Source organism: Odontesthes bonariensis, chromosome 12 (assembly GCF_027942865.1).
Source record: "Odontesthes bonariensis isolate fOdoBon6 chromosome 12, fOdoBon6.hap1, whole genome shotgun sequence".
NCBI classification, from domain to species: Eukaryota; Metazoa; Chordata; class Actinopteri; order Atheriniformes; family Atherinopsidae; genus Odontesthes; species Odontesthes bonariensis.
In genome coordinates this window covers 26,190,432-26,215,026 of record NC_134517.1, presented here as the reverse complement: position 1 = coordinate 26,215,026, position 24,595 = coordinate 26,190,432, and the positions used below count along the sequence as shown (strand labels likewise).

Sequence of the window (24,595 nt, the reverse complement as noted above, 5' to 3'; positions counted from 1 at the left end):
ATTTCTCAAGCCAGACAGAATTCATGTTTTTTTTGAAAGCGCCACTGAAAAAACATCCGCACTTTCTCCAACATCTCTGACCATTCACATAAACACACAGTCATGCACATGCAACACACACATTCACTGCACAGCAAGACAATGACCATCTAATACTAGAGTGTACTCTATCAAAGCCCTTAAACACACTATCGAGTCTGTATAAACAAAGACAACTGTTCTCGAACTTACAGAGACACACATACAGTCAAAGAACAGATGCTTAGGCAACTGGAGGAAGCCCAATAGTGATATATGGTTAAAAAAAAGAAAACATGAAATATTCAGTAAGTTGACAGTTAAAGACAGCAACAGTAAAACCAAACTTTTTGTCGATAAATCAACCTCAACGATGCAGCCAGACAGCATGAACTTCCTGTCCTCTTAGCTTAATAGCAATATCATTGTTCATTTTAGTTATAAAGCAAACAGTAAAATTGTTCTACTTTCTTTTTTTGGGGGGTGGGGGGTTCAACAGAATAGTTGAATTTAAAAATAATTTGAATTATATTGTTGAAATGTGCCCATTAAATTGATGGGTTTCTGCTCATTTTCAGTCAAGTTTCACAAGAAATCGGCAATCTATGGGATAAAGTGTCTCTAAAAATGTTTTGGGGCCTGATACGTGTCTGGTTGAAGGTTTGCGACATGTAAATACTCGCAAAACCGTCACTTAAACATCTGTTTCAATCGGTTTTAGTTGTCCGTAAATATGTTTTCATCTCCTTTAGCGATCTGTGTGTATGGGTGACCTAACCCATTCAGCCATCTATCTGTTAACACCAAGGGCCTGGAGTGCAAACTGCGGGATGGGGCCCCTGACGGCTGCACATGGGGGAGTCTGGGGGCCTGTTGGTGCAGCTGTCCCACTCCATAGTAACATAAGACCTTATTAGAGTCCATTAGACCACTCTGAAACTAATAAGAGATTGTCAAATACATCCAAACATTCACACAATTCACAGGAAGTGAACAGAGGGTGGTAGGAGGGGGAAGGCAGGGGTCTGCCATTTGTCTGCATAACATCGGGCTATTTTTTAATTACGACTCATTTTATTTCAAATCTGAAGGAAAGGACTGAAAGCCCACCAAGCAACTGTATTGTATTTTTTTTTTCCTTTCACCTTATTAGCGTTACTTCATTTTATGATGAATTACTTTGAAATGTGAGGGAGAAATATAACTCTCATTCTAATCTGCATTTTCATTGTTGCTTAAATTTTGCACACAAGACTTTCATCTGACAGCTCAGACTAAAATTGTACTCGCATCTGGACAGTGAGACAGGCTTGTCTGGAGTCCACAGCTCCAGAAAAAGAGCCTCCCCTGGCCCTGACAGCAGGGGCTTGACCTGGTAAAATGCCTTTGATCTTTAATTAACACTGGGCACGCCTCTGGAGAGGAAAGAGCTGATGAACAAGGGACCATTTGGGACAAGCTACAATAACTGGGAACGCGAAAGACCGACTTCTTTGTTTTAAACTTCAACTCTGTTTTAACTTTAAAGACACGGTGGGAAATCTGTGATGCAGAGGTGGCTGCTGTCAGAAAGATGCTGTGTCTGGCTGCTTAACAGGAGGGGAGTTCGCTGAAACTAAGAACAGAGAAAAACACAAGAGTTCTGTGGCACACAGCCACCTTCAACAACACAGTGAACAAAAAGCCTCATGGTAGATGCAGCCAGAATTTCGGTCTGATCTGTTTCTGTTGTTTGACTCGTTTGCTTGGTCAGACAATGATAAACTAAATGCTTTTGTGAAACCAGAACTAATATGAAAACAAATACTTTGGGGAAATCTATATTACACAGAATTTTAAACTGACTTACAGAGATGCCGTTTAAAATTCTTAGATAAAAGGCATGGGTTGACATTTAACCTTTGACCCTCTGGTCATTTGATCCAAAACAGGATAATAAAACTTCCCACAGGGTCTCATTCACTTAATTGTCACTAGATGGAATATGATGAGAGAAGTATACACGGATAATCAAAGGAAAGTAACAACTGAGCAAATTCCCACCGCCGTCAAAGACAAATTCTCAGGTGCTGGGTGTTTCTTGGAAAATCGTGCCAGTTTCATTCTATCTCAAAATAACAAGCTCAGTCTTCCTCAAAACATGTGTGATGGCCATTTAACAGACAAGACGAGCAGTTATAATGATTAGGAAAAAAAAAAATGCAAAGACTTTTGCAACCGTCTCGAATAACTACCTACTCTTTCACCAGCGCTCACATCCATCACAGCAACTATTTCATTATTCACCAACCACTCCAGCGCAGTCCTTTCTTCTGCGTTATCAGACCCTTCTCTGCAGCTCTGGTTAAGATCATCCCAAATCTAATGATGTGTCAAGGGGAAGATTACTATTGAACCACTGTATGCTGCACCCTATCGCCGAGGGAACTGGAATATATATCACTCAAATGTATGGAAATGTGCGTGTAGAACTATACAACATATCCGCAGACACCCTAAGATTCTTGGGTTTGTTTGAAAGTCTCACATACAGAATGCACACATAGGGACACACATACACGCTCACAAAGACTGGATGTTTGACATTAAAGCTTCTGAGCTGACAGATATGAAGTGTGGGAGTCTTCACATCAAACAGTGTACTTTTGCAGCCTTGAAAAACTTTTGATTTGTTTAGGCCACAGGTTCCAAAACAGGATAGATAGAGAGGAGACACGAGATAAAAGAAACAGAGACAACATGCAGAAATAATGGATGACAAACTAAGAGTGAAAGAAAAGTGTCTTACTTTGGCAGGTGCTGCTTCTCTCCTCGTATCCTGGGTTACACAGACACTTCCCAATTGGCACAAGCCACTCCCCCTCCGTGCTACAGTACATTCGTGGAGGCTCTTCTTCTTTGGAGTGGTTGACACACGAGCCTTTGACCTCCACTAGTGACTGGGAGTCCACGGGCACTGTATCAGGGAAGGAGGCCAGATTCCTCACAGTGTATGGGCACTTTTTAAAGTAAACCCTCACAGAAACCAAAGCTACACAGGCACCCACGTCCTGGAACGCAAGATAGAAGCCCTTTTTGGTCAAGGGGCCCACCTCGCGCACCTCAGTGTTGAGTTTGAGGATGCGATCTCCAAGGTCAGTTTGGGTAAAACTCTCATCAGCAGCTATGGTGTCGACCTTGATGAACTGATGCTCTCTGAAATGGCTTCCCTGGTCATCGTCTGTTTCCAGGTAGAGGAGGTTGAAGGTCTCCTTGCAGGTGCCGAGGACCAACGGGATGGAGTTGCAGTCCCTCAGGGTGAACTTCAGCTCCACGTAGATCTTCTGGGCTGACTGGCGAGGGATCCAGTTGGTGCGAAGCCAGTTGTTCTGGCTGTACTCCATCACATTGCAGACCTGGAAGGTCCTGATGGGAGTGTAGTGCTCATCCACTCCACTGATCTCCTCCCACTGGAAAAGATGAAGAGAAGGAGAGGTCGAAAGGAGAAACAGAGAGAAACGAGGAGGAGAAACAGAACAGGAGGAGACCCAGATAGTACCAAACAGAGGGGGAATAGAAGCAGATTTTAAAGAAGCAGAGATGAGGGAAGACACAGTTAGAAAGAAAGTATATAAAGTAATGGGAAAAATATAAGGTGAAGACATGAAATTGAAAGTAAAAGCGAGAGAAAAGAAGCAAAGAGAGAGTGAAAAGATTGAAGAGATTCAAGAAAAGTTCAAGACAGAAAATCAGGGATTTAGAATTGGAAACGGACAAATAAAAGGGAAGGAGGGAGAGATAGCAGAGGGAAAAATAAAGTTATTGCTACCCTGTAAGCATTTTGAAATGAATTATTTAGATCCAGATTCAGTCTTGCTGAATACTAAGCATCTAATAAACACTTAAGGGTGAAAAATCACACTACCAGATCTCTTGTAAATTACTCAAATTAATTAAAAGCAAACTTGCTGCCAGAGCCAATTTTTTTTCTATTAGAATGCTGTGAAAATATCTCTGAGAAAACCCACGATGTGTAATTTCCCATTTCAATAATTCTAAATCTATGTGAAGCTTTTTAATTAATGTTAAGTATTAAGCAAATCTCATAGTGTTTTTTTCCACCCTTATACTAATTTTTTATTTTTATTTTTTTCTAAAAGTGAGGACTTTCAAGCTGCAGTCTTGGTTATTTGCATCACAGAACTACTTCTACTGAAAAGGAAACGTGCTGAATCCACTATGAAACAAAAGAAGCTACGACGTATAGACAGATGTGAGTGTATACCAGGAACGTTCGTGTCTATCTTACATTTTCCCTCCACTGGGAGAAAGCAAAGAGAGGGGAGAGGAGAAAAAGAGAGTGGGGTCATTCCTTTTGATTTCAGCACAGTGGGAAGACTCATTGATCATGCGCTTCGGCTTTGCTGTCCGGGCAAAATCGAGACCGAACCACAGCGAAGACGAATGGACAAACACCTGAAACAGTGGGCTCATAGTGGTTAAAGTGACAGAATGGACGTAAACGTGTGAAGGGATGATTTGTCTATCTTTCTCTTTCTGTAGAGCTCAGAATGGATGCGTGCCTGAATGAGCAGTGCAGTCGGACGAAGACAGATATAACGAGAAAGACTTTTGTTGTGACTGGAAACTAAAGGGTCACTTCTTTCACACAAGCATTAATGCTTAACGACACACAAATTCAAATGTAAACACTCACATAAAAGCTAATGTTAAGCGTTTTAAGTGTCATGACAAGCAAACACAGCAGTTACCTTTTCTCAAGCCCAGATATTGGTGACGGCTTGAGAAAGCACAGGCTTTGTGTTACATGTTTATGTGTGCCTGCATGTGAGTGTCAGTGTATGGGTGTAAAACATATCTATGAGTGCGAGTGCGTGGTGTTGAAGGAACTCTCCGGCTGAGGGATAGCCACTCCCTTTTCATCTCACAGTAAAGTAAATGAAACACTCCTTAGAGGGCACGAAAAAACGAGAGAAAATACAAGAGACAGAGCTAAAAAAAAAAAAGGAGTTAAAGGACGAACAGGCAGAGATAAGTGAAATGAAAACTTGGGGGAGAAATTCCATCGATGTTTAGTCTCCACTGTCATGCTTTTCTTCTTTTTTTTTGGCATCACCTCATTCATCAGAGAGCAGTCACAGTTCCCCATAGTCCTTACAATAACAGGGAAGTGACTGGGGAGTTTTATTTGGGCTAAATATAGAGAGGTTAAGTTAAACTTAACATTTCAACCACTCTGCACTCGCAAGTTTAAAATCTTAACTTTAAATATGAGAATAAAATTATGTGATGACATGCAAAAAGATTTGCTGACAGACTAACACAACAGAAAGGAAAGGGAGGACGAGATTCGCCACTTTGATTAGTGACTCTGTTGAGAGTGTGTTTGATAAGACAAGCTACTTACTTGAATGTAAACTTATTTTCTGTCATAGTTTAAAGAAACCAAATTGCCTCTTTAAAACGTTAAATCAATGTGTGATTTTAATTTGGCTGCTTCCCCCTCCATACTTCCGGTGCCATAAACACCTCCTGGATGTCCCACTCAGACCAGTTAATGGTGCATAGTTGCTTTTTCATCTTGAACCACAAACTTGCTCAAAAAACTAGAATCAACTTTAATATTGGTTCTACAGCTACAACCTCGAAACCAAATAACAGCCTTCTGTTGAACCTCCAAAAGTGAGGAACATTTGGTACATTTGGTTGGGAGCATGCTGGTCATTTTCATTGATTTTTAAATGGTTGTCCTTGCAATTCATCCTACAGGGTAATACTGTCAAAGCTGAGTTACACTGTAACATCCTGAGGTGCCCTGAGGAAATATATTTGGTGAAACGATCCAAACAACATGCCATTATGACAATAAAAAACTCAAACAGCATGCTGTGCAGGCTGCTGTTAAGAGCACTACTGCTCATCATCAGCCTTTCTGATCAGATTTAGCTCTCCATGACTTCTTTCTCTTCCTAAAGATGATATTCAAGGCAAAAGGTTGCTGCTTTGACCCCGTGTAGAACATCGAGGGCGAGTCACCTATGTGTACCTGCAGTTGGTCAGGAGTTCAGAAAGCATGTCAAATGTGATGAGAGTGACAGGAGCAGCATGATGCTGCATATGGTGACTTCTTTGAATGGGATTAGTTGCCAAATTCAATTCAGATTTTGTTGTTATTTTACAGGTGCAGTCTCACATCTTCTCGATCTCACGTTGTTATTCTTGCTTCAAAAGTGTAAAGTGGCAGCGTGTTCAGCATTCAGTATTCCAAAACTACAGTTTTTGTTTTTATCTCCAATTCATTTTGTTGTGAATGAGCATATCGGCCTATATAAAATGTGACTGATGGCAGAAAGCTTTCACAGTAAATCATCTCTGGAGAAGTTTGAACTTTGCCAAACACAAATACAGAGAGGGTTTACATTCAATCTCTGAGTCCCTCTATTTGTGTTAAGTCTGCTAAATCCTAATCCAAAGGGAATGACTCAAGTTGAGCAAGTTTCTGCCAAAGTTAATAAGAGAGATAATCCCTCCCACCCATCACTGTCTCCAAATATTACATCTCCCCAACCTTGAAGCACATCTTTTTGTTAGTTTTTTTAAAGTTACTTTCTTTTTCCAAAAGAAAGCTAGTCTCTTTTTCCATCGGACAAGAAGAATGGGAGAACATAAATAGAGAGTTTTAGTGTCATTATCTATCTCCAGGGCCAGATGTGCATTAGCATGACACTCTGGGGTTATGTGCAGATGTATCACAATACATATTACTCTAGAAACAAACTGCTAACCACAGGCAATAGATCAGAGCACTAGCATGCGCTGAATTGTTGAAGGATTCTACAAAATCATAGAATTGCATTCAGGTTGTTTTTGTGTTGTCTGTGTTAGTATTTATCACTTCTGCAATAGATAGAGGTTTGTCACTAACTGAGGCAACTGCCCCAAATAATGTATAAAACTGTATGCCAACCAGGATGAATAAAGGTCTAAAGTAAGGATCCGCACCCTTGTTTTCTCCACTGAGCATAACCCCCCCCAGCACTCTAATTGATATACAACAACACTGGGACTACTTGTGACCCCTGACCCTGACCCTTGATGGTCACAGCTGAGGCACGCGTTGGTGTGATACCGCTCCCTGTTTCTCTGATCTGTGCTGTAGGTAAGGCAGCTAAAGGGACAGTAAAATGAAGTGTGGTAACTTGAGCTGCTCAAGACATAACTATGGCAAAAGGCAGAGTCACAGAGTCAGCACACTAGTTCACCTACTTCAAAGACGTTCAGGTCACTGGTAGTCAATGCACCAGTATATAGATCAGTATAGAGTGACAATGCACTTAGATGAAACTGAGACTGATTGAGTTTTAGGAAGACAGATCGATCATCCTCCTTTTAGAGCTTAACAATAGTTATTTTTGTATTTTATGTTTTATATTGTTAAATTAGAAATCTCACAAATAAATCCAGAATTACAGTCTTTCTGTTCATAACCTCTCTTCCAATGTGTTGATCTAATACTTGGTGATTGTGTTCGTGGAGACATAACGTGTTCTTTTTAAGTTTGAGGATGGCCTGATGAAAGATGGTCTTATAGTGTGTTCAGGCTTGAGGAGAGCATGAGTCACCCATGCAGCTGGGATCCATCATCAAAGGCAAAGTTCAGGCTCTAAGGACTTATTTGGGAGGTCACAAACGATGTCACTAGTTCAGTTAACGTGACGTGCCAGAGAGTTTGATTCACACAACCATCCAGGAAGTTCTTCATGGAAAATGTTTGGAAAAGGGCAGATGCTTCACAAAAAATAAATAGCAGGGCACTGAAGAAAATGTATGTCGAACAAAGTTACGTGCAAACTTCAAACAATCAGATACACCAAGAGTTATACACAGAGCCAGCAAGTGAAAAGGAGACACTATCATTAAATGTAGTCACATCTTATTTATTCATTAGTCATTTATTTATTTACTCCTTCATTTACCAGTAATTTAATTATTTTGCTACAAATGGATAGCTTGAAGCCTTGCAAGATGGAGTATCACGTGATTGTGAACTCACCAATCTCATCAGAATCCACCTCCTTCACAAAGTTACAGACAATATGCCTGTGTTAATTAGTTTAACTAGGGAATCATGTAAAACATGTATTCAATTTGCACTGATTATCATCATCATTAGTAATTTCACTTTAATGGAAACATAGTCCTGGGTTTCTTTAGAATAAGCAAAGCTCATTCGTGATCATTTAGGAATTATAATTAAAAGAAAGGTAAAGCATATTCAAACAGTACATGAGATGGAAAATGTAACTTATGTGAGCTAATATTCCCTTAAAAGCTTTCCAAGTCCAGATTGTCAGCTATATTCATTATTTCTACAAAAGTTTTTTTAATATTTTCTGCTGTATATATTTCACTGGTAAGAACAAGTTCTTTTTTATAGAATATTTTTAAACTGTATGTTTATTTTTTAACATTTGTTGAGACTTTAATATACAAATTGTATACATATCTTGCAAGTGCCTTTCATATGATTTTGAACATATTACTATGCTTGATCACTACATCTTTTGCTCCTCCTACCCGCTAATCCTCATTTATGGACAGGCTTTTTCATGTGCTTGTGGGAAAGTCAGGCTGATTTTGCTGATGGGATGGGAGGCTTTAAAAGCCCTGGGGTAACAACTAGACACAGGAGAAGGGAGGAAAGAAAGAAAGGCTGACTGAACATTGGTTCAAGTCCAAAAACAAAACCCATGCCATCATTTGCCTCTCCAATCAGGTAGCAGAAGGTGTAATAGCTTATTTGGTACATGTCTAAACAGGTCATAGTTTACATGATAGCATGTACTGTACGTTCAGTGTCCACCCGCGTTCTCACAACACAATGGCATTTAACTACCACATGTCACTGCATGATGACTTTGCTCACCTGTAACATCATGATTCATGACAACACACTGTGACATAATATTGATTTTGTCACTTTTTGAGAGGCAGGGGGTGGAGGATGCTGCTAGACTGCAGATTATTGTACAAGAGATCAGGATGGAGAACCATTCAACAAAATGTTTTCAACAGTGCTTTAACTTGTCTATTTGGCTCTGACCTATGAATGGTTCAACGTACAAGTTAAAAGTGTTATAGTAATACCACATCCCACTCACCTACAAAAACCAACACATATGCTGCCATTTAATGACGTTCAACCATAAGTTGTGACACTACTTTGTTTAAGGCGTGTGGACAAACATAACTAATGCACAATTTGTTGTGAGCACATTTTGTTGCGTCACCCATCTTGTCACATACTGACACTCGGTCAGTACATTGGCTTACCTTCACCTACTTTCAATGCTAAGTTAAGAGGTATGTGAGAAGAGAGAAGGAAGTCAAAATCAAGACTGAAGTCCAAATAAATATAAGAAAAGGAAGTGAAAAACAACATTTTTAAGTGTAACTCAAATGTGAATCGTTCAATCTCACTGTGGGGTCCATGTTACTACATAACCCAGCACTATAGAATGATGTGTACCGGTCGCCATTTACTCTTGAAGCAGCCAGTGTGTCACTTAACTCTTGACAGCTGGAATGTGAGGGATGAATATGTGTTGGTAAAATATTTACTATTATTTTGGAGAGAGAAAGTGAAGTTCACATACTGTACAGTTAGCGCTGGCCTTTCTCGTCAGATGTCAAGTTTTTTCACAATTATACAAGTTCAGAAACTGCCTTGTGTAAGATTCATTCTCATGATTAAATAAGCTGGAGTGGTACCTGGGTCGAGCGCACAGGAGGCAGGATACAATGCAGAAAGTATACTGCAGAAATTGCAGTATTTTTTACAGCATGCTGAGTATTGCGGAAAACCCTTCTGATGTTTCGGTAATTACAGTTGCTGCCAAAAAATCTTACACTAGCTGTGTTTGGATGTATCTAAAATGTTGACTACAGAGTGGAAAGTAAGACACAGGTGAGCAAGGACAAGTAGGATCCTTGCAAACAGGATCAGCACGCCTAATTGCTCCCTGTGAATGCTCTGGCAAAGCACCTACTCTGTTTGCACACAGGTCGAGTTTGCATCATTACATGGACATTTTCCCTCTCAAAAGCTGCCCCTCTGGATAATAAAGTGTTTCAAAGCTACAGTACATGTGAAAGAGCACAATTATCGTAAACTGGTTCTCGTTCACGAATTTTAAAAATCAGTCCAGGCTCCAGTTTAGTTGTTACTTGAAGCAAAAATCAAGATTAGCAGTATGTAAAGTTCCTGGCAAAGACAGCAATGTTTTATCCCCTGTCGCTACAAAGAACTGACTTTACTTTGTATGTACCCATTAATTCTATTCTGCATGCACAGCCAGTGTCTGGGGTGTTGGTTTGTTGCTGAAGAATGCTTTCAAAGCATGCGAGAATGTAATCTTTAACAGTCTTTAGTGATGGGCTAAGCCCCCTGGACACTGCAAAGCAATCAGCCTGCCTCCCAGACAGATAACAGTATATCTGGATCACACGCACTCAAACACACAGACGCACACCCATCAGTCCATTCGGCAGCTCCGGAGCGAGCATCCTGGGGAGGCTAAGCTCTTAATTTGTTCTGACCGGAGCACGTTGTGTCTCGATAGGCCAATAGCTGAGGATTCTCCATCAATGTGAAGGAGTGTTTGTCTGTGTGTGTGTGTTTGTGTGTGTGTGTGTGTGTGTGTATGTTTAAAAGAGACAGAAAGGGCTCAGTGCCACTGCCACATTATGAGAAATCATTTGTGAGCAGTGGTCTCCCAGGGCACGCTGCTTATCGGAGCGCAGTCAGTGGATGACGTGAGTAATTACAGATGATTCACCTTGAGGACTTGATCATCAGCAATATCTCTCTGTGTATGTCTCCCTGACACTCTTTCCTGTCCTCCTTGCTCTCATCTTCTCTTGCTTTCTTCTTCTCTTTGTCTTCATCCTTTCTCTTCATCTTTTTGATCCTTCTCCCACTGCCTTCTGTTGCTCCTTTTGTACTCACTTAAGAATGACATTGCTCCTGTCCCTGCTGCATTTTTATGAACTAGATAACCACACCCCTTTTGCCAAAACTATAGTTCAAAGCAAAAAACTGAAATAAAGCAGACATTGATGACTAATAAAACTGCATAGACTCTGTCACACATTCCAATGTCCAGTGCTGGATCAAGTACCCAGTATCAGTGCACATTTTCCCAGTCGCTCATACATGAATAACTTCAGTCAGCACATCAGTCTCGTCCTTCAATTTGTCATGCAATTGTTGTGTAGCCTGCAATCGTCTTTGGACTAAATGCATTTTAAAATGCCTGCAGTTTTTCCTTTGGGTAATTTTTTTTCATTGTGGTTCAGCCTCATGAAGAAGCTCAGTGTGTTCTTCTGACGGGGCCGGCGCTGTATACGGACGAGGGAAATGAGGTTTGGCAGCTCCATGGAACAAATGACTGGATTACCTTAAGCCACTGCCAAGGAGTAATTCTAACACTTAATAAAGGAAAAACAGGGACGTGTGTGTGTGTGTGTGTGTGTGTGTGTGTGTGTGTGTGTGTGTGTGTGTGTGTGTGTGTGTGTGTGTGTGTGTGTGTGTGTGTGCGTGTGTGTGTGTGTGTGTGTGCGTGTGTGTGTGTGTGTGTGAACGTGTTGTGAAGAAGACAGAAAGAAAGAGAAAGAGTGGGCCAGCCCGGAGGCACAGGAGTCTAACAAGTTAGACAAATAAACACTGAACAAGAGCCCACCAGAGGGTTTTGGTGGCAAAGAGACTGATAGATGAGGCTGCAGCAATTTTTTTTTCAAATTTTCTTTTTTCTTTTTTTTTCCCTTCAAAATGTGGAACGTTGCTGCGACATTTCTGCGTGTTTTTGCAAAATCTGTACGAATCTCATGTCTATGAAAGAAGTTAAGGTGGAATTTAGGGGCAAAAAGCATTTCAAATATTTGCAAAAGGTTTATGCAATGGCAGAATGAGTGGAGACCTCAGGGATGTCGTACTTTCCTGTTTTTCAAAATGCATGAATGACTGGCACTCACATATGGTATTTAGGCAAGAGAGCACAAATGGATATACTCAATCGATATCACTATAAAGAAAAAAATGTATCATATGCTTTGGCTCTACTATTTTGTGCATTTATTTTCTCCAAAATTTTATGTATAAATATGAAAATGTAAGGTTATGTAGCTTAAAATGCAAGCGACTAGTTGACTTATAATCAGGAAACTTGCAAGTAGAAAAACATTTTGGGGGAAAAACCACATCTATTTCTACCTTACAAAATATGTAGAGCTGTTATAAGGTTAGAGTTTATTACAGCCCAGGAGTGACATAGTATAGAGTAAGAGAGTTCTAAAATTAGTTTGAGAAGAACTAATATGTTACCGTTGTTTGTTAAACTCACTCCAGAGCCCCCTTATGCTATGTGCAAAACAACTAAACTAAAACACTTCTAAATGTTATTGAAGGCATGTTTAGAAATATGTTTTTAAAAAAAGAAGCTTTTTTTGCTTTGCATACATTTCCAGTTCTTGATTTGACTTTCATTTGGAGATTAATAAATATCAATTCTATTGTATTCTATTGTCATCTTTAAGTTTTATGTTTAAACTTGCAAAAGAGTCATTTTTCTACTGAAATATGCATTGATTTGTATGTTAAGTGGGAAAAGGGCAGTAAAAAATAAATAAATAATGAGTGTCAGTCTTGGTTAGTTAATATCAGTTCAAATGTGCTCGAAAACTCAAATTGAAAATAGTTTGCCTATCCATCCATTTTCTATACTCGCTTAATCCAATTCAGGGTCATAGTGGGGCTGGAGCCAATCCCAGCGGACATTGGGCAAGAAGTAGGGTACACCCTAGACAGGTCGCCAATTCATCACAGGGCCACACAGGAACAAATGAGACAAACAACCGTGCATCCTCACACTCACTCCTAGGGACAATTTAGAGTCCCCAATTAACTCAAAATGCATGTTTGTGGACGGTGGGAGGAAGCCGGAGTACCCGGAGAGAACCCACGCATTCACGGAGAGAACATGCAAACTCCACACAGAAAGACCCCACAGTGCTAACCACCACAGCCCTGTGCAGCCCATGGTTTGCCTATTTAATTCAAAAGCCTGATAGACACAATTAGGTATTGCATATCATTCATGATTTAAAAAGTGGAATATGAACAGTGGCACTCACAAGTTCACATGCAACAGCAGCAATATTCTGTTGTATGAGTGCTGATGATTTTCTGAGAGATGGGACTTTATCTATAGTCTTACGTGGGTGATTTTGGTCTATAACCTAAAATCCTTTAATTGCTATATATTAAAACATAACATGAAAAAAAACATGGGTTAATCTGCACTCGACTCGGTAGTTCAACATGACAAAATGAGAACTTGAGTCTCAAAATCCTGATTTCATGGCTGAAACTCATGCCCAGTCATTGTTAGTGTATCAGTCTCATAAAAATAAACATATTGCGGCAATGGTGAAAGTATAAAGACAGAAGATACTCACCCCATGTGATGGGTAGGACATCCATCCTAACTCCCCTTGGCTTGCTTTGGAGTCTAACAGATTAACTGTGGTGTGAAGAAAGAGAGAGCAAAAAACAAACATCATATGAGTATCTCGTTCTTGTTAGCCCCAATTAGCCTTTATTTAATCCCATAGGAAAAGTCTCTAACCTCAAGCACTGATCATGACTATTTACTCAGCTGCCACACACACACACATTTACAACACACACACATACACTTCATACTTGTGTTCATATGGCTAACTTTATGAGAACAGTCATTGACATTTACTTTCTCTATCCCTTATCTTAACCAACTAAGCATCTAACCACACCATCACCTTTCCTGCTGCCCATATTCTAATCTTACACCAAAAACTAAGTCTTGATTATAACTGTCGTTTCAAGAGCTACGATTTAAAAACACGGAGCTCCAACTCGCTCATAGGAACAGCAATGCAGATGACTACAACGTGAATAGATAATGTTCATCTGTCCCACACACTATGGTGGACAGCAATATCTGGTAAGGGGATTTTCTAAGTGAAAATGTCTTACTGTCCTTGATTAGGCTGCAGGAAACTTCCCCACATGGCAAGATTGAGAGTGAGTAATGCACAAACTAGTGAAACACAATTGTTTTATGTCTTTTTATCCACAGTTTGGTACTCCTGTCAGTGTTTGAGCTTCTTTGTAAGATGTTTTGGTTCATGAACATACTTATAAAACTTCTTCAGGTGATGTGCTCACTCTAGCGTCCCCTACAGCAGCACTAAGTGAATATTAGCATGTCCACCCAGGTGTCTTCTTTCCATCAATATGGAGCTGAAGCCAATAAATAATTTATATTTTCAGTCTTTCAACCTAAATGAATACTCCCTATTCCACTGTAGATAAAAAAAACAAATGTCAGTGGGTGTTGGTGGGTTTTGTGTTGAGTGAGAAACCGTTTTAAAATAGCGGGACAATTGCACACACGCTGCATACAGCTTATGCTAACTCAGAAAATAGGATTCTTAGTCGTTTCTGGCAGATATCCTGAAAAGAAACGAAAGTAAAGCAAATGTTGAAAAAAAAAACACTTTACGTGTTTATTTTCAAAGACCCTTGCTTTTGACCCATCTAAGCCCGTTTCTACCTAGCTAAATGCTCATCCATGGTGATTGGATTGTAACCAGGTAGAGCAAAACTGCTTCGAATCTAAATTCAAATGCAATCACCAGTTTCAGAGGTGGTCAGAAATTCAATTTTCCACACTGAAACCAAAATATAAATCCATTTATAATGAATGTAAATACAAGTATTTGTGTGTGTGTGTGTGTGCTGCTAGGGTTTTTTTTTTTTCAAACAGACATCAAGCTGCAGCGAAGAGAAATCCATGACTAATAGAGGAAATATGACAGAGGATGAATAAGACAAGAAGCTTAGCAGCATTAAAATGCAAGCTGAGATTTGGGCAAAAAGTGTTTTCTGTAGTGAACTTTATTTAACTAAAGTCACAGATATGCTAGTGCATCACACTTCTTGTGCTGTAAAGTACTGGAGAAAATACTTCTATTGCATTAAATCGTACAAAAGGCAGGTGACTGTATGCTGATGTATATGCTGACCAAACTGAGTCCAACACAATGTGCAGCATCTTCTTGAAACTTTAAAAAAAAAGAGCTGCATTTTATATTCTTAGTGTATATACATGCCTGTGGAGTGAATAATGGCCATTGAATACAACTGTCAGAGTGGGTTATGGAATGGAATGAAGAATTTGAAGGCAGCTTTATGCTTCATGGATTTCCCTCCTCAGCAGACAAACTGTCACAAGTGGTTTGCCACCTCATTCTGCATTGTTGCACAAAAATCAGATGTTTATACGTCCTTTGAGTATTTAAATTTTTACAGCCAAAATTAGATGCATGGCAGAATTCATTACCTTGATTATTTCTCTATGAAGGTTTTTTTTTTCTTAAAGTTATTTCCAATAGAGAACTTAGGACAGTACGGGTTCTTACAGCAGGGTGAACGTGAAACAACTTGCATGAAAACAGAGCAAACAATCTGTTTTTTTAAGGTTGTGTTGAGTACTTATGGTTCAGTAATGTCTTGTCTGCAGCTAATAGTGGTTAGCGTATTTTCAGTGGCAGAGAGGCAGAGTTTGAGATGGGTGAGCCGAGCTAACTGTTGCTCCAGCCAGGGCATCAGACGAGCTAATTTTTCACAATCTAAAACAACTCAAATCTGAAAAATTCCACTGCGGTTTGAATCAATCTGTATTGTGGGTTTTTAAAACACATCAATTTTGTATCAGATAAGTGTTTACTTTGTCACTACATTTTCTCAGTCAGAGAATGTCCCTGCTGCAACACAATGTAAAATCCAGCATATAAAGTTTACTCAAACCGCTATGAAAATTTACAAGTTTGGGTTATTTAGATGGTGAAAAGTCACTGCTCTTATCCCTGGTAGGCTGCTTGGCTCATATGTCACAAAGCTGACAGCTGTCTAGTACTGATTAAATACAAATGTGGCCAATAAGATTTTCATCTAGGCATTCATTCATTTTCTAAACCGGATTTTTATCATGTTTAGCCTATGCTGAAGTTCACCCCTAACCCTAACCCATCTGACACCGGATGAGAGATTGGGCACACTCGTGACAGGCCACCAGTCCATAGCAGGGACAAAACAAAGACAGACAAGCCAAACAGCCCAGCATGCTCTCACTCATACCTACAATCAAATTAGAATCACCAGTTAGCTTAGCATGCATGTTTTAGGGGGCAAGACAAAGGACCCAGAGAAAACAGACATAGGAAATAAATGCAAACTCTGTACAGAAAGGCCTAAGTCCAAATTCAAAAGGAGCTTTCTTCCTTTGAGGTGACAGTGCTAACTGAGCGTATGTTCAATTTTTTACATTAATTTTTTCAGTGAGCAAAACACTCAAATGTGGATTATTCAACCTGCACGAATGGAAAAGGATAAATAATCATGGAAAAATTCCTCTGTTCCAATGAAACAGACTCAACTCATTTTATCTCATCCTGCAGAGTGCACCCCAATAAACACTCATACATGGATCCTTAACCAAGCGAGTGCGCACATACACAGCAAAGTGAAGCAACAATGCAGTCAGGCCCTGCAGCTGTAACTCCATTCACTGTGAGAATATGACGAATACATTCTCCCTGCATTCTCCTGTTCAAAGCTCCAGTCCTCAAGACAAAAAAAAGAAAATATTTGTGGGTTGTTAAGGGCTGCTGCTGCACAAAAACCTATTTTAGTGAAACAAAATTTGCCCCTGAACACACAACCAGAGTCAGATTTGCAGAGAGACGTGATTCAGCCACTCTAAGAGGTAATTGTTGCTTCACGTGAAAGTAAAGTTTGAGATGATAATCATCGTTTTCTTCTGGCATAACTGATAGATATCAGCTGTGGCATAAAGAGAGCCCAAATAAGGCAGAGACACATAGAGGGACTTGTTATCTAATTCTGAACTTGTAAAGAGGCTCACCTGATCTGTAGCCATGCTACAAAACCCATCCAGATGAGTGGCAGTAGACACATTACTATTAGCATCTAATGAAGCTATCTGTTCATGTCAGATAATAGCAGCTCAGCATCCAGGCCCATTGCTTCCAATTTGCATTTCTCAACGAGCCGAGCCCACCACTCAAATTGAGCCGAGTGAAGGAATTTGAGAGCAGAAAATTAGACAGCTCTCATATCGCAGGAGGGAAGAGGCCCCTCCAGCTGCACTTGGCTGGGAAACTGCGCTCACACATGCCCACAGAATCACACGCATAAACACAAAATCCCATCAGAGGATGCATCTTCAAGCAAGAAGCGATGAAAGTAAACACACTGAATACAGAGACACTGGATAAGGACAATAGTGATGCTCACATATGACATGCTCAAATGTTAACGGCAACTGTTCTACACATGTATTGGTACAATTCCACATCTACTGTATGCATAAACTCTTTCACATACTCATCAAAACATGTGCTTATTTCTGCGCGTGCGCACTCAAGCAAGCACAAAAAGGCATACAAACATTTGCTGACAGTCTTCACTCTCTCTCTCTCTCTCTCTCTCTCTCTCACACACACACACACAGTCAGTTAGCAAGCTAGCGTCAGCCAAGCATATAGCCCCTGCCCCATCAGGGAGTGCCTCTAAACGGGAGTATTAATAGCAAACTCAGGCAGCCTGTCTGAGAGGGAGCAAAACGCCAGAGGTAGAAACAGGTGAATCAATATATAAAGCAAACCGAGACCACCATTTAAAACCCACACACGTAAACTGACACCTGACGAATGGAAGTCGTCAGTGACACTAGATATATGATGATTATACATGCTGTATAATCATATATCTAGTATCACTTTGGTGAAGTGTAAGCTGAATACTGGAGCACAGACATGCACGGAGGGCACTTATTTTGATGTCTCTGTTATAATTTACGGCCTTGAAGATTCTCCAGGACACATTTTAATTTGATAGTCCCTTGCTTCCACCAACAGACTCGCAGCTGATGAACACGGAAACTCAGCCCCAGACACAATCAAGATGTTGTGTGAGTGGAAGCAGACAAATGCAGTTCTAGAGCCAACACGGGACTTGATCAGACACTGAAAATATAGAATACAATAGAACCGAATCTCCAATCGAAGCAGGTGGATGGGTCTTTGTCTTGGCAGCGTGGTACTGTGCATGTGAGGGTTGGCAGGCCGCAGTGCAGGCAGAGCAAGGCGACTTGTGTCTGTGTTAAAGGGTGAAGTGTTCACCTCCCATTATGAATTATTCAAGAGCAGAGTCGCTCTGTCTGATGTTGCTGCTGCTTGCCCAGCTCCTCTGCCCCCGTTTTCTTTCTTTCTTTCTTTCTTTCTTTCTTTCTTTCTTTCTTTCTTTCTTTCTTTCTTTCTTTCTTTCTTTCTTTTTCATTCTCTTACACTTAAAGCCTTAAAAGCATTGGCTTCACACACAGTGGCTTAATCGCCAATAAAAGCATACTCCTGCCCTGCTTATCACACATATCCTTGCAATATATGCATAAATGTCCTTTAACCTTTTTTTCTGACGCCTTGGACTCTCGTTGTTACATTGGGGATGCCAGTCTTCATCATTCAGCTGAGATTTCGGTCAGCACGCCCATATAAATGAAGACGTGTAGTTGCCTGCTTGTACAGAAACTAGGAATAGTTTGTGTGCGCGCATATTTCCAGCACCTCTGAAAGGTACCATAGCTCACAGACGCTCATCTGTCCCAGCGGGACCGATTCACCGCGCTCTCTGGGCCGACCGGCTAAAAATACCCGAGGCCTCCTGACGTCCCGCAGCGGGCCGACGTTTGCACCACCTGATAGGACAAGCTGCACCAGCTCACAACTCAATATATTTTTCCGCCATTAAGAATGCCCAAACGTACAGATTTCTCATGCCAAAGTATAAATGGATCCGACCAACCAAATGATGTCGCTCTGTTCTTGTTTGTCCACACAATGGAACAGATCCTCACGATATAATGAAGCCGCAAAGTAATGAAGTGTGGAAAAAAAGGAAGAAAAAAAAAAAGAAAGTCGAGTCACGATGACGAGGCGGAACACTTAACGAAATACTGCAGAACTAAATATCTATTTTTATTTTTTAAAAGGCTTTTAACAGTGTGGAAAATAAAATAACTTTGCCATCATATAATTAAAGCTGATGCAAGTTTGTGAAAATGTTTATTTTTACGTTTAAAAAGAGGCATTGGGGCATTTTCCAAAAAGATAAGTCCCATAACTAGATCTGCAACGAATTTATCCGTGTTCCTCATGTGACCGTCGCTTTCCAAACCTACTGACAGACTTTCAGGGTCAGTCATTTGCTGCGCGCTGGGTTACATTTGATCACCACCAACTTTCCATTCCGAAATCAAATAAATAAATAAATACAGTCTCAAATCCTATCGAAGGAGTAACCTAGTCTCACTTGAGAACCTTTAAAATAAATGCCTTGAAGTCCTTTAACAATGTTGTTCTGTTTCTTTGCGTCTGCAATGCTCATTTGTAGACTCAGAGTCACTTTTTGTTGTTGTTGTTTGTTTCGTTGAGACTCCACTACACAAGCCAACAGTTGAAATTAAGATATGATTCATTACTTGTGTTTGACTGTTGGACAGCTGCCAAATTCAAAAGTCATGATGAGCGACTCAAATGCATCCACACTGCTCAACATGTAATGTCTACAGAGGCTATGCTCTGTAGTTCAGACTGTTGTCTCCTCTTGCAGATCCACACTGAACTTGTGGTGCAGAACTTTGTATGAATTGCTGTACAATATCCTATATACGGGGTGGCTCGATACTGACACTCTCTGGTAAATGTATGCGATGAAAAAGTTGTTTAATCATCAGATTTGCTCTTTATTCTGCCACTTAACACTGTTCCCATCCCAGTTCCTAAACGAGTGATTTGGTGTCTTTCTCCCTGTGTGTGTGTGTGTGTGTGAGAGAGAGAGAGAGTCTGTATTTTCTCTAACTCCCACACACACGTTGTGAGTTTCTCTCTCTAACGTGAGCTTTCAAGCACACGCACTCTTTTTTCACCCTTCGACAAAGTTATTTATTTATTGGTTGCACTACTTTGTAGTCCTGTCTGTTTTTCAGTGTTTATCCATCTAACGTCCATTTTATTATCTAACCGCCCTAAATTTCAATAAGATATTTTAATCATGGCCGTTAGCTATTCAACAAAGTTTCACAGGAAAACTGAGAGACCGATTTAGAGCAGGCCTGTGTGACTCAGTGAGTTTTTATTCCGTTTTGTCACGCAGCACATTTTCCCGACTCACGCCGTCAGGTCAAGTACCATAAATTAAATCTATTGGTCTCTTGCACTGCATTACCAGCTAAGCAGGGCTATTTGCCTGACTCCACAGGTTTTTTTTTTCTTTTTGCTGTAGAAAAAAAAAGAAAAGAAAAGGAGAACACTTCAGACGGCTTTTTAAAAACGCAATATTGAAATGAAACTTCACAAACATTTTGAGTTTCAGGATTAAACTTCCGTTCCTGAGAAATGAACGTCTGAGGGAAACCAGTTTAACTTCAGAGATGAAAATGAACCAAGTTAACCGCGTCATCCTTTGACTGCATGTCCTGTTGAACCTTGTGTTTGGGAAGTCTCAAAAAAAGACTGGTGTTGTGTTTATGAGACGGCCTCTAACTGTCATAAACTTTCAAAAACTGCAACATCAGTCATACCGTCTTGCATGGGCGGCAGAAAAAATGGAAAATTAATATGTTTTGCGTCTGCCTCTTTTAATAATATAACACATTATGTCTAATAAAGGCTCACTCACATATATTGAATCCCTTGAGGGTTAACAAAGCTGTCCTAAACTGAGACCTTTGTGTCGGTGTGTGTGTGTGTGTGCGTGTATGTATGCTCATACATACAATGTAGATTTTATTTTCTATGCATTTTTAGATGGATTACCCTAATCAACGATGTCGTAAACCAATGTGATGTGATCTATAGCGATACCCACGTAATCCACCACTTCCACTTATTCATTTTCCTTTTTCTTTCCGTCTTTAGTGGAGACTTGAAGGTTTCCGGCTCGAGCATCTTCACCATGCTTCTTTCCTCTTCGTTGTCCCCGCTATTAAGCGCTTTAAGGTGTCTCACGTTTTAAACTTGTGAAATGTAGCATTGCACAACTTTAGAAACCTAAGATACCTCGTTCTGTGTAATTGGATATTTTTAGCATTGTTCTCGTGTCTTTCTCGTGTTTGAAGTACACTTTGACAGGGTTGAAGAAATGGCTTTGCCGAAACTGGACCCGTCTGCCGTGCTCCAATGAAAAGCTTATACTGTCGAATAAGTCACCGAAGCTTGCACCGTAAACACGAAGAGTGCATTTGAACTCGTTCGATTTAAGGTCAGATATAAATATGTTTCTAAATTAGCTGTCATTACACAACTTCTCAGGATGGTCAGCTCAAAATCTCTGCAGAAGCCAACAATGCAAGTCTTGTTTTTTCCTGCCAAAACTATATCCGTTTGCGTCTTTTACGCACTCCGCAACTGTGCTCATCCTCATGTATTGCCTTTAAATCGAGTTCAGCTGTAGTCACCCAGTAACTGGGGCGTCTACCCAAATGGACTCTCGGGTATAACGGACAACTAGACACTAATCGGTCATAGAAGCATAGACCGGAGTTCCCTAAACATCTCCGTAATAACTCTCCAAGGGCGCTCGATGAGCTCTCTTGGCATCGCTTAGTTAATTCATCCCGAATTAAACAACTATCAACCCTTATTGGCGACACTGTCCGAAATTAGGCTACCATGTCTGCCCTGTTGGGGTCCATCTTCAAGTTGAATATCAACTTATATTTGCCAGCAGTCTAATGTCGCGTCACTCCTGCCACATAGTCACCTTCACGCGCTTTGAATCGTCCTGTTATTGTTAACGCAGTAATTTGAACAATAAGTCAGCGGCGGGCGCACGGCACGCCACGGCGGGTGCCATAGCGCACCATTCATACAAACACACACGCACACGCACTTATACACGTTAGCGAGCGCACACTCTTAAACGCAAGCGTCCGCAGACTGAGAGTTCGCTTACCTTCATTATGGGGGTAGATGATTGGAAAGACAGGTATAACGCTGGACATTAAAAGGTGTAAAATGAAAAGGAGTGATCGCAGATTGCAATCCATGGCGGCGGATCAGAGGTACATAACTCCATGAAGCCACTGACTGGTCTGGGAACGTCTTCTCTCCACTCAGCTTTCTCCCTCTCTCTTGCTCCGTCTCCCTCCGGTTAGAGCAGTTTTCCGCTGGGTCCTACAGAGTCTGACAGACAGCAAAACACGGCGCTCAAGTTCATCACAGGTCAACCTGGAACTCGTACCACGTGGGGTGTTTTTATTTATTTTATTTTATATTTTTTTTTATCTGAATCGCGAACGTAGGGACTGACCATAATTTACAGTCCAAGCCAATCCCAAATGGTATTATGAAATGGCAAAAGGAAGAGCAGGGAAATAATAGAAGTTTGTGTTGGAACAGCATTATTGAAGCACATGTTCTTGTTATGCCTTATTGTAGCAATAATTCAACCACATTTGCCATATTTTGTCTTTCCAATATCGTTAGAGGCATATATAAGTCATAATACTACCCCAAGATTTGACCCAATTACGGACCTAATGATTTGAAGTGAAATACAATCTAGTGTTGGTTTCTTAAAATGTGTCAATCTCTATTTAAGAAAAAAAAAAAACGGGAGCTTTAAACGTTTATTCTAGACCACAGTTAGTGCCCTCTTACTTTGCATTTAGATTTTTGAACACGGTTTTAGAGAGCTCACATTCAAATTGACTGTTGTAAAAGCAAAACTTTGACAATGAAATCCACAAAGAAGAAACTGACACATGCACCAAAACATTCCGGATTTTTTTTAAATATTACTGTGGCTTTTTGCAGCATGCAACTCACAAACTGAAGGAAGGTGAACTCAAACAAGCTCAAGTTTACATGATGAATAGTTTACATTAATCTACCAAAGACCTCTTTTGAGGAAGAAAAAATGTTTATACTCTTTTCCGTGTTAGACTAATCACCTATTGAGGGACAAAGTTTTATTTATCATTGTGTTGAAGGACATGTGATGTGCTTGTATTCAGTTCTACTGTGGGCATTTTTCTGAGGAGGCCATTAGGGGCCCCCAACACCACAATGCCTGGTGTATACTGAAAGGCTGGGGTGGCAGTGTAACGTCAGGGCCCTTGCTGAGACACCAGCTGTTGTGGTGGGGGGTTGGAAGATGGAGGTTAGGAAGGCATGTGATGTATGGGAAAAGTTAAAGGACACAGCACACACTGAGCCCAACAATGCAGCTTCGTTTGGACTCGGAGAAACTGCTCCTGAATTTAAATGATTTTATGAGTTTATGCATGGAAGGAGGAAATACACTTGGGGATTAGAGAAAACATGCATCCATGTCAATTATCAGTGTTGCATAAAATAAGAATTAATTTTTTTTTTTAAATCATACTTTTCCCCATTGAAGATCTAATTTGCCAAACATACTTTGGTAGCCGAGATAAGGATACAAAAAAAGTCAAGCCAATTTAACCAGTGATAATGTTGTGCTCCAATGAATGAAATAAATGAAACCAAGTTACAGCAGAAATCATTGCTTATTTTGATGTGTACAAACCTATGTAGAGCTCAGCATGGTGAACATGGTCTGTGCACATGTTCTTTAACACGTACCTTTTCATGAGAGGAAGTATGTATTATTTTTTTCAGCTTTTAGCATTTTTTATTTTTTTGGTTTGCCCTGCACATGCTGCTTGGTTTGGTGCCTTCAAACGTCTTTGAAATTAATCAGAAAGCTTTTACAGTGGATACAATGTAAATCTTTTCAAACAAATATCTTAACAGCCACCTTAGAGCACAAACTGTGAGAGATTCATGAGTCTTAGGTCGTCGGTGAAAACAAAGGAGAATGATGCCAGGCGGTCTCTGACTACATTATGAAGTGACTGTGGCATGTGGATTTACAGCAGGTTTTAGACATGCCAGTCTTTGTCATACATCATCCTCAACATCCCACTAATTCACTTATTACACACTGAAAATGATTAATATTAGAGGCCCCACAGCTAACAATCAATTCAGTGGACAGCCATTGTGGGCTTGCAGCTTCCAGGATTTAATTCTGTGGAGAAGTCTCATTTCAATACGGAGGAGCAAAGGTAAAAAAAAACTGCTTAATCCTAAATTATTAAAGTCCCTTTTACGACAAGTGAAAAGAGCTAAATAATTGCAAACAAAAAATTAATATCAGAATCAAAAGAGAATGCGGATAGTTTTAAGCATAGGCGTAGGAACCGGGGGGGAAGGGGGGGACGTGTCCCGCAATTTGTCCCACCTAGAAATAATTTAATATCTGTCAGGGTTCCGATATGTGTCCCCCCCCAATGTTAAACTCATTCCCATGCCTTTGGTTTTAAGTATTTTTTGCTAAAACAGTCTCAAAAGGGACAAGAGCAAAAAT

The 24,595-nt window shown here is 40.3% G+C and overlaps 1 protein-coding gene across 2 annotated transcripts in view; it reads right to left on the bottom strand.

Moving 5' to 3' along the window:
- epha3 (eph receptor A3) overlaps positions 1 to 22,503 on the bottom strand; it is a 102,025-nt gene extending 79,522 nt beyond the window's left edge. Inside the window, exons 1-3 of one of the 2 annotated variants that reach the window (XM_075479895.1) lie at positions 22,154 to 22,503; positions 13,534 to 13,598; positions 2,807 to 3,467 (exon numbers count right to left, since the gene is read on the bottom strand). In XM_075479895.1, coding sequence (XP_075336010.1) covers positions 2,807 to 3,467; positions 13,534 to 13,598; positions 22,154 to 22,247 — 820 coding nt within the window. In that variant the 5' untranslated portion in view covers positions 22,248 to 22,503. The remainder of the gene's footprint in view (positions 1 to 2,806; positions 3,468 to 13,533; positions 13,599 to 22,153) is intronic. The other variant, XM_075479894.1, reaches the window with a different exon arrangement.
- Between the last annotated feature and the right edge of the window lie 2,092 nt (positions 22,504 to 24,595).